This window comes from Macrobrachium rosenbergii, chromosome 47, assembly GCF_040412425.1.
Source record: "Macrobrachium rosenbergii isolate ZJJX-2024 chromosome 47, ASM4041242v1, whole genome shotgun sequence".
Lineage (NCBI taxonomy): Eukaryota > Metazoa > Arthropoda > Malacostraca > Decapoda > Palaemonidae > Macrobrachium > Macrobrachium rosenbergii.
Window position 1 is genome coordinate 22,808,124 of NC_089787.1, and position 9,581 is coordinate 22,817,704.

General features: G+C 36.9%; 2 protein-coding genes across 2 annotated transcripts in view; both read left to right on the forward strand.

The window, feature by feature from the left end:
• The window catches only part of LOC136830957 (adhesive plaque matrix protein-like), a 9,081-nt gene extending 5,971 nt beyond the window's left edge, over window positions 1-3,110 (forward strand). Inside the window, exons 2-3 of the mRNA XM_067090913.1 lie at window positions 893-1,040; window positions 1,622-3,110. Coding sequence (XP_066947014.1) covers window positions 894-1,040; window positions 1,622-2,095 — 621 coding nt within the window. The 5' untranslated portion in view covers window position 893 and the 3' untranslated portion in view covers window positions 2,096-3,110. The remainder of the gene's footprint in view (window positions 1-892; window positions 1,041-1,621) is intronic.
• A 1,418-nt stretch (window positions 3,111-4,528) lies between these two features.
• Window positions 4,529-9,581, forward strand: LOC136830890 (uncharacterized). The gene is made up of 3 exons (XM_067090861.1): window positions 4,529-4,554; window positions 7,839-8,457; window positions 9,132-9,581. Exons 1-3 carry the CDS (start codon window positions 4,529-4,531, stop codon window positions 9,579-9,581), a joined length of 1,095 nt encoding a protein of 364 aa, XP_066946962.1.

A 9,581-nucleotide genomic window follows, 5' to 3' on the forward strand; every position in this document is an offset into this window, starting at 1 on the left:
ATCAACATGCCAATTTGCAGCCCTCTAGCCTCAGCAGTTTTTAAGATATGAGTGCGGACAGAAAAAAGTGCGGACAGAATAAAGTGCGGACGGACAGACAAAGCCGGCGCGATAGTTTTCTTTTCAGAAAACAAAAAAATTATATAATATTTCAGAAAACAAAAAAATTATATAATAAACTAATCACACACTCGAAACAAATAATTATGTTCAAGGCTTCTTGCTTATATAATAGCTGTTGAGAAATATACCTCTTCTAAATCATATGCTCTTAATATGGCATTTCCACGGGTGTTGCCAATTTGTCACATTTTGTCGAGATTAAACGTATGATTCACTTATAAGCTATGTATGCAAATCATTACATAACTGATGTACATTTTTGTACAGTGCTGTACACTACTTATGCATAATTGTACATAAATTATGTACATTTCTGTACAGTAATGGTTTCCTCTGAATTTGAAATCCTCAGATCTTCCCCAGGACCCTTCTTCTTATTATTATTATTATTATTATTATTATTATTATTATTATTATTATTATTATTATTATTATTATTATTATTATTATTATTGAGAAGATAGACACCTAACCATATGGAACAAGCCTACAGGACCCACTGACTTGAAATTCAAGCTTCCAAAGAATATATTATTATTATTATTATTATTATTATTATTATTATTATTATTATTATTATTATTATTATTATTATTATTATTATTATTATTGAGAAGATAGACACCTAACCATATGGAGCAATCCTACAGGATTCAAGCTTCCAAGCAATATAGCAAAAAACACCTGAAGAAGATGATATACAATCAGGTAACTCTGATGTCACCACCTTCATCTTCTTCACCTTCTTCTTCTTCTTCTCCTCCTCCAGGATGCTGGGAACCTGGATCTACTTCCCCGTCGCTGCCGCTGCTCTGCTGGCGACGGCTGCGACAGAGCCCCAGTACGGCTACAGACCCCAGAGGGGGTGTTATCCTAAGACCCATTACGTCACGAAGTACAACACGAAGTATGAGGAGGTGAGGTCATGGGTCGTTTGAGTATTGCTGATTTTGTTTTCAATCTGAAAGTTATGTATTGTTTTTCTTTAAAGAATTTGAATATTTTTAATTTTCTTCTAAGTTTGAAAGAATATTAACTATATTTCTTTTAAGAACATCAAAATCGTTTTTATATGAAGTACAGAATTAAATTTCATTGTTATTGAAGTCAAGAATTAGATTCACGAAGTATGAGGAGGTGAGGTCATAAATCGTTTTTATTGCTGATTTTGTTTTCAATCTGAAAGTTATGTATTGTTTTTGAAGTTTAAAGAATTTGAATATTTTTCATTTTCTTCTAAGTTTTGAAAGACTATTAACTCGTATTTCTTTTAAGAACATCAAAATCGTTTTTATATGAAGTACAGAATTAAATTTCATTGTTACTGAAGTCAAGAATTAGATTCTCCTTTCCCATTTGATGGCAAAATCTTCTTTTATTATTATTATTATTATTATTATTATTATTATTATTATTATTATTATTATTATTATTATTATTATTAAATAATATAACACTATAACAAGCCAATAACAAATTATACCCACCGAACCCACAGGTCCCAGTCTACGAAACCGTCTACAAGCCACAGTACGTCCCGACGACAGTCTACCAGCCTGTCTACAAGACCGTCTACAACACAAAATACGACACTCAGTACGTCCCCGAATACCTAACCACAACCTACTACCAAACCGACGTCAAGTACGTCACGGACTACAAGACCCAGTACCAGCCGGTCTACAAGACCCAGTACGTCACGAAAACGGACTACGTGCCCAAGTACGTGACGGAAACGGCGTACGAAACGGTCTACAAGACCCAGGTCCAGTACCAGACGGTCTACAAGACCGAGTACCAGCCTCAGTACGTCACCAAGCACAAGGTACAGTACCACACGCAGTACGAGACGAAGGTGGTACCCCAGTACAATACAGTCTACAAGACCGTTCACAGCTACAAGACGGTGTGTCCCAAGCCGGTCTACGGTGGTGGGCACGGCCACGGGTACGGGCAAGGGTACGGATATTAGGATGTCCGGATGCTGCGAGGTTTGGATGTCGGGTATTGGAATGACGGGATATTGCGAAGTTTGGATGTCGGATATTGGAACGACCGGATATTGAGATATGTGGATGCCGGATGTTGCGAAATGTGGATGACGGATGTTTGAACATCCGGATATCATGAAATGCGGATACAAGGCAAACATCCAGGTATATAGAGACATGGTCAACATCAGAACGTCTTTCGGATGTTACAAAGAGATTTTTAGGGTACTTGCAGACCTGGTTATTATGCAAATTTATGGATTTTTCACTTTCTTCAATTTTCAAGGCCCTTGTAAGAAAGCCCTCTGGAAGTTGAATGATTTTTTGGACATTAGAGGTAAAAGATCAGTCTGGTTATTTGAGAAAGAGTGGATATTGTAACCTCTATATAAAAAAGAAATCTTCACTCTGGTTCGTCGACAAATTTACAGATTTTCACTTTCTTCAGTTTAGAAGAACGCCCTCTGGAAATTGAAAGACTTTTGCGATATCAGAAGTGACACTGGTTACTTGAGAAAGTCGTCGATATAGTAACCTCTATATACAATAGAAATCTTCAGAAGATCCGAAGAAACCAAGGATATTACAAAAGAGCCTGTACATGTTAGATCACCATCCATCTACTTCAAGATTCTGTGGATCATAGACAATCTTCCAGTCATCAGAGAACACTCCAGACATCAGTAAACCTTCCGGATACTAGAAACTTCCGGATATGACCTTCCGGATAACAGAGGTCCTCTTGGTCACACTTTCACCCACTCAATTCATCACCTTGAACAATTTTTTTCACATAATCTTCCCCCAAAATGAAACTCTGGAACGACACTCTCAGATGGTTCCTAACTTAATCTATTTGCTGTGCAAATCATCTTTCATTTCCTCCGTCAATAATGTGTAGTTAACGTTGTCCTGTTCGTTATTTAAATATTCCATTACTCTCCCAGTCGAGTTACCTTTGTACCAAATGTATATTTTAATAAAGTATGCGTTTTACTTTGGGTTTCTTTACATAAACGACTAGGTTGAGTGGGCCTAATCTTATCTGGTATGGATGCTACAGTTGTGTAATCTACTGGCAACATACTGTGTACCAGGAAAATATGATTCAGTTTCCTATGGCCCCAATAACCTCTGAAAGTTTAGATTCCCTCATACTTTTTTGAAATCGAACTGAATCGAACTGAACTGAATTGAATATAAAATTTAGGCCAAAGACTAAGCACTGGGACCTGTGAGGTCATTCAGCGCTGAAACGGAAATTGACAGTAAAAGGTTTGTCGAGACCAGATGCATTTGGCTTGAGCAGATATTGAGGCATCTTCACCATATAATATTTAAAGGGTAGAGAATTTTATTTTAAGAAGCCATATTGAGTTCCTGGCTCATCGATTTCCTTACCGCTGGCAGTGTTAAGCGTATTTCTTCCCCACCCCCTTCATCCCCAAAAGAAAACTAGTGATAGAAAATCGAGAATTCAGGTCATCGTGGCTATAAAACTGAATGTATGTTTTTATTGCCCATTACCGATATATTTGTTTTATGCCGTGCTATATATATATATATATATATATATATATATATATATATATATATATATATATATATATATATATATATATATGCATTGTATGTTTTAATACCCAATGACAGATATTTGTTATATTTCGATATATATATACATATATATATATATATATATATATATATATATATATATATATATATATATATATATATATATAACATATATTTAATATATATATATATAAAGGGTCATTGACCCATATTAAATAACTGAATGACATGATCAAACAATGGAGAATATTTAAAACCAAAACGATTATAAAAAGAAAAAAACAATAACTTAGCATAAACATAGGAGAATTTAAAACCAAATTTAACGACACGCTTCTCAGCCAGAGCCTACAATAGGCCTAAAAACACTACGAGCAGCCGACAACAATGCTGAAAAAAAAAATAGGCCTACTGTAGGAAAAGGACAACACGGATTGGTTTATATAACTGAAAGGAATTTTTAACACAGCAAAGATCAAGCCTCATTTGACTGAATGATGGAATAAGCTCGTATTTTGTCGAGAGAAGACGTCAAAATTGAAGATCGAAATAAGAATAACAGTCTGCTTATTCAGTCTGCTTATTTGTGAAGCATCTTACCTCCCTTTTTCAAGACAGATGACCTGCCCTGTAAAAGGAATAAAAAAGAGTATGAAAATATTATATTCTAACTTGGATGAAACGAAAATTCTTTAGCCCGAAAGCCAACCGCTTGGACCCATAAGGTCATTCAGCGCTGAAAGGAAAACTGAGAGTAAGAGGTTTGAAAGGTGTAACAGGAGGAAAACCTCGCAGTTCCACTAAGAAACAATTGTCAGGAGAGGGTGGATAGCAAGATGGAAGAAAGAGAATATGAACGGAGGTACAGTAAAAGGAATGAAAGGGGTTGCAGCAGCTAGGCGCCATTGAAGAGACACTGCAAGGAACCTCGAGAGTGCCTACAGTGCACCGTGAGAGGTGCACTGACAGCACTAACCCCACTACGGGGTAGGGACCACCCAAAATACATATCACTGACTTGTGATGATCGATCAGTAACAACATCTAATTAGTGACTAATGATCGCTCACAAACGCCTAGAATAACCTCACAAACAACAAACATCAAATGACAAACGTCATTCAATGTTTAAATATTCATGTCAGACTTGTCAGGTCAAAACATCTGTCAAAACATCTGCTGGAGACTTCAACGATACACAACACCTGTCTGCATCGTTGCCTGACTGCAAACACCTGCTAATTAATAATTAGGGACCGACGTCTTTGATAAAAATAAGAAATGAGCAAATTATAATGAGCAGACTTCAAGCACGATGTATAAATACGGATTTAAAGAGGAACGGATAGTCTATGAATAGTTTTTTTTTTTAAGCATTACAGGAAATGCAATTCATTGCTTTAGTAACGCCGGAATGTGGTGTGAAAATTCCTTAGAGTTTTATATGGTTTCTTATCCGAATCTTCAGTCTATGAAACTATGGTACATTTTGCACTTATATATGTATATATATATATATATATATATATATATATATATATATATATATATATATATATATATTGATATAGAGAGATATAGATAGATATATTATATATATAGAGACAGCTAATAATATTAGTAAACTTAATAATGTGACTGTTATCGATAACTGCAGGAAAATATAAGCAATACCACATGAACACCTAATTAGAAATTGAAAGGACACTGAGAGAGAGAGAGAGAATAAAATAATGAGAGAGAGAGAGAGAGAGAGAGAGAGAGAGAGAGAGAGAGAGAAAACGAAAATCATACCAATAAAAAATATGTATAATACCTCTCTCTCTCTCTCTCTCTCTCTCTCTCTCTATATATATATATATATATATATATATATATATATATATATAATATACTATATATAATATATTATATATATACATATACATACACACATATACATATGTGTAACTGACAAAAATGACAAATAAACAAACACGTGGTTTCATATTCAGTTATAAAAATGATAAACAGCAAAGTCATATCTTCACAGAAAATATAAATAAAAAAATAAATAAAACTGATACGACTAATCTAAAATTATCCTGTCACCATCAACTGATTACGTCTTAATAATGATTCAGTCCACAATAGATAACACTTATCAGTAATTCCTTTTTTTCATTTTTTCTTTAATAAACCTTAAGGGAGAAGAGAAAAATAACGATTGAATGGTTTAAAGAGAAAGAGAGAGAGAGAGAGAGAGAGAGAGAGAGAGAGAGAGATTGATAGGATAGGCAAATACAGTACTTAGGCAAATAGGAAAGGAATGAGAAGAGAGAGAGAGAGAGAGAGAGAGAGAGAGAGAGAGAGAGAGAGAGAGATTCATTAGGATAGGCAAATACAGTACTTAAGCAAATAGAAAAGAAATCAGAGAGAGAGAGAGAGACGATAGGCAAATACAGTACTTGGGCAAATAGGAAAGGAATCAGAGAGAGAGAGAGAGAGAGAGCGAGAGAGAGAATATATACAATTATTATATTCAGGCAAACATGAGAGAATACAGAAAACGAGAATTGGAGAAAACGGAATTAAGGGGTGACTTCGATTTAAAGTGAATGCTGTCGATTATTTTTCATGTATTTTTATTTCACGCGTTACGGGCGCGCAGGCGCGTTTAATTATTCTCGTTAGCAAATGAAACGAGAGAGAGAGAGAGAGAGAGAGAGAGAGAGAGAGAGAGAGAGAGAGAGAGAGAGAGAGAGAGAGAGAGAGTAATGCCTGGTAACGTACGAAACAGACATTGACACGTAGTTCTTACAAAGTTTAGATACGAGAGAGAGAAAGAGAGAGAGAGCGAGAGAGAGAGTATGTGTTTTTATTCGCAACATTTTTTTTGTTACAAGACAAAAAAACACGAAAGTGAAAACACACCATTATCTTTTTTTTTTTTTTAAAGCTGGACCTTCAATGTCTTCGAGTTTAATAATAAAAATAAAAACAATATCAACGAGAGAGAGAGAGAGAGAGAGAGAGAGAGAGAGAGAGAGAGAGAGAGAGAGAGAGAGAAATCAATTTTTGAGAGAAAGAGAATTAAACAATTCTACAATTCTTTTAAGTTTTGTATAATAATAATAATAATAATAATAATAATAATAATAATAATAATAATAATAATAATAATAATATTTAAGGAAAGTTAATAGAGACCTTTCAACTAGGCGTTCTTTGACCCCCAGACGCCCCAAAAAAACCGACGCCCACCCCACTCCCTCTCATCCACCCACGCCCTGTCCCCGCTGCAACCCACCAAAACTATCAGAATATTAATTCACGATCTCCCACGATTTCAGGAAATCAAAAAAATAAAAAAAAATTAAAAAATAAAATAAAAAAAGCGAAAATTCAGTAGTCATGAGTCAACGATTTTCCAAAACCAGTTCTCTCTCTCTCTCTCTCTCTCTCTCTCTCTCTCTCTCTCTCTCTCTCTCTCTCTCTCTCTCTCAGTTAAAAGAACGTTGTTGTCGGTTCGAGAGGAAAGAAACTTCGGGGAAGAGAAACTGCTTTGTGTATGTGTGTGTGTGTGTGTGTGTGTGTGTGTTTGTGTGTGTATATATACACGGGAGTTGTCATTTCACAAAGGCACTTCTTCTCTGGTTGTCTCCGAGTTGAGTTCTGTTGTGGTTGAGCGGAAGCTGAAAGCTTATATATACATATACATGTGGTAGGTAAAGGTGATGCGTGTGTGTATGCATATATATATATATACTGTATATATATATATATATATATATATATATATATATATATATATATATATATATGTATATATATGTATAACTCAATGACGAAAATATGGAACGTGATGAATATATAAATAAAGACAAAGTCCACGAGGGAAAGAGAAACAATGGAGTGCTGCGAGGCCTTTCGACTTATGGTCCTTTACTTAGCTTCGTGGATTTTGTCTTTCTTTATATATGCATATATATAAATACATACATTATGCAAATGAATACACTAATCTAGAAATTAAAACCTACAACCCAAACGCATTTAGTTGTAAAAATAATCATATGTTCACAATCCCACTTAACAGCTGGTAAGTTCCATAAACATGAAAAATTACTGACCTGTCAAATGTGACTCACTTCTTGATATTTCCAGATTCCAGATGGCAAAAAGATCATGGCTCCCTTTAATCTTTACTGTAGTAGTAGCGGCAGCAGGAGGAGCCAAGGGCGTTTTAGCTGTACCTGAAGAAGGAGGAAGAGGAGGAGGAGGAGGCCACGACGAAGACTACAGGTCCTTTGGACAAAGGGCCAACGCCCTGAGCGAGGGTCATGTCGACCAAAATGGAGATCATCTTGGAGGGGACCATTTTGGGGATCCTGAAGAAGGTGTCTACGAAGCCCTTGAAGACATCTATACTTCCTCATCTCCTGACTATGAAGATGCTGTGAGCGACCACGAACCTCCTTCTGTAGCCGGCCACAGAGGGAATGCCCCCGACTACAGCTCCTCTCCTGGGGGTGACTACAGCAACCATCAGGCTGATGGTTACAGTTCTCCTGAGAAGGTCCCTGACTATAGAGCTTCTCCTGCAGGGTACGAGGAATCTGGGGATGACTACAGCAACCAGGCTGGTGGTTACAGTTCTCCTGAGGACCACAGTGCCCAAGGGCATGGGCATAACGCCCCTGCAGGCAAATACGAATCGCCAGAATTACCCCACTGTCCCACAAAGACACTCTACACCACTCGGTACCAGTACAAACTGCAGAAGGTGAGTATTGTCGAGTATCTTCAGATCTCAGATTGGTAGTGGTTACCCGCCCTTCATTCTCCACCCCACAATACCCCCCTCCTGTCATAAGCCCTACCCCAGGACACCCCCACAACCACTTCATTCAATCACTTCTTGCACTAGGCACTGAGATAAGATAAACTACAATGAAGACATTGTTTGGGAAAGGGATTAAATGTAGTTGTTTTAACTGCTGCAGGGGGCAGATTAGAAACAGTTTCCCAGATACAGAAGTGGTTATTAGTTAGAAAAGTAAGATGATAACAGTTAAAGATGTTTGGAAGTGGTTATTACTTAGACAAGTCAAATAATTTCACTTAAGAATTCATAACAGATGTCTAGGATAGGCGCAGTTTGCTCAGAGCTTTCTGGGCAGTAAAATAATTCATGTTATTGCTTTAATAAAGTTACCAGTCCATCCAAATGGGTAACAGAAGTAGTCTAGGATAGGCTCAGTTTGCTCAGAGCTTTCAGGGCAGTAAAATTAACCAATAAACTTTAACAGTCTTTTACATTATTGCTTTAATAAAGTTACCCTGTCCTTAGAACAAGCAACAGAAGTAGTCTACGACAGGCCCAGTTTGCTCAGAGCATTCTGGGCAGTAAAATAACCGATAAACTTTAATAGTGTTCCTGTTATTGCTTTTAAACAGTTACCAGTCCTTCACACAGTCTACAGCCAGAAGTACGTGCCCACGACAGTCTACGAGCCAGTCTACGAGACTGTCTACCACACTCAAGTCAAGACGAAACTCGTCCCAGAGTACGTCACGACTACGGCGTACAGCAATGTGGTTACTTATATCCCTAACTACCAGACCAAATACCAGACAGTCTACGAGACTCAGTACCTTGCCAAAACGGAGTACGTCGACCACTACGTCACTGAGACGTCGCACCACACAGTCTACGAGACGAAGCTACAGTACCAGACAGTCTACGAGACTGAATACGTACCACGTTACGTCACGCAAACGAAGGTTCAGTACCAGACTCTGTATAAGACGCAGTACGTGCCGAAGTATGTAGAAGCTGCCCAGACGGTTCTGGCGTATAAGACTGTTTGCCCTGGGAAGGGGTATCATTATGGTTATAAAATGTGA

Excerpts from the sequence above, each read along its gene's own strand:
- LOC136830890 (XM_067090861.1), top strand. The coding sequence starts at position 4,529 with ATGGAAGAAAGAGAATATGAACGGAG. Across the intron at positions 4,555-7,838 it reads GAAAGAGAATATGAACGGAG|ATTCCAGATGGCAAAAAGAT; the intron begins GTACAGTAAAAG and ends TGATATTTCCAG. Across the intron at positions 8,458-9,131 it reads ACCAGTACAAACTGCAGAAG|TTACCAGTCCTTCACACAGT; the intron begins GTGAGTATTGTC and ends GCTTTTAAACAG.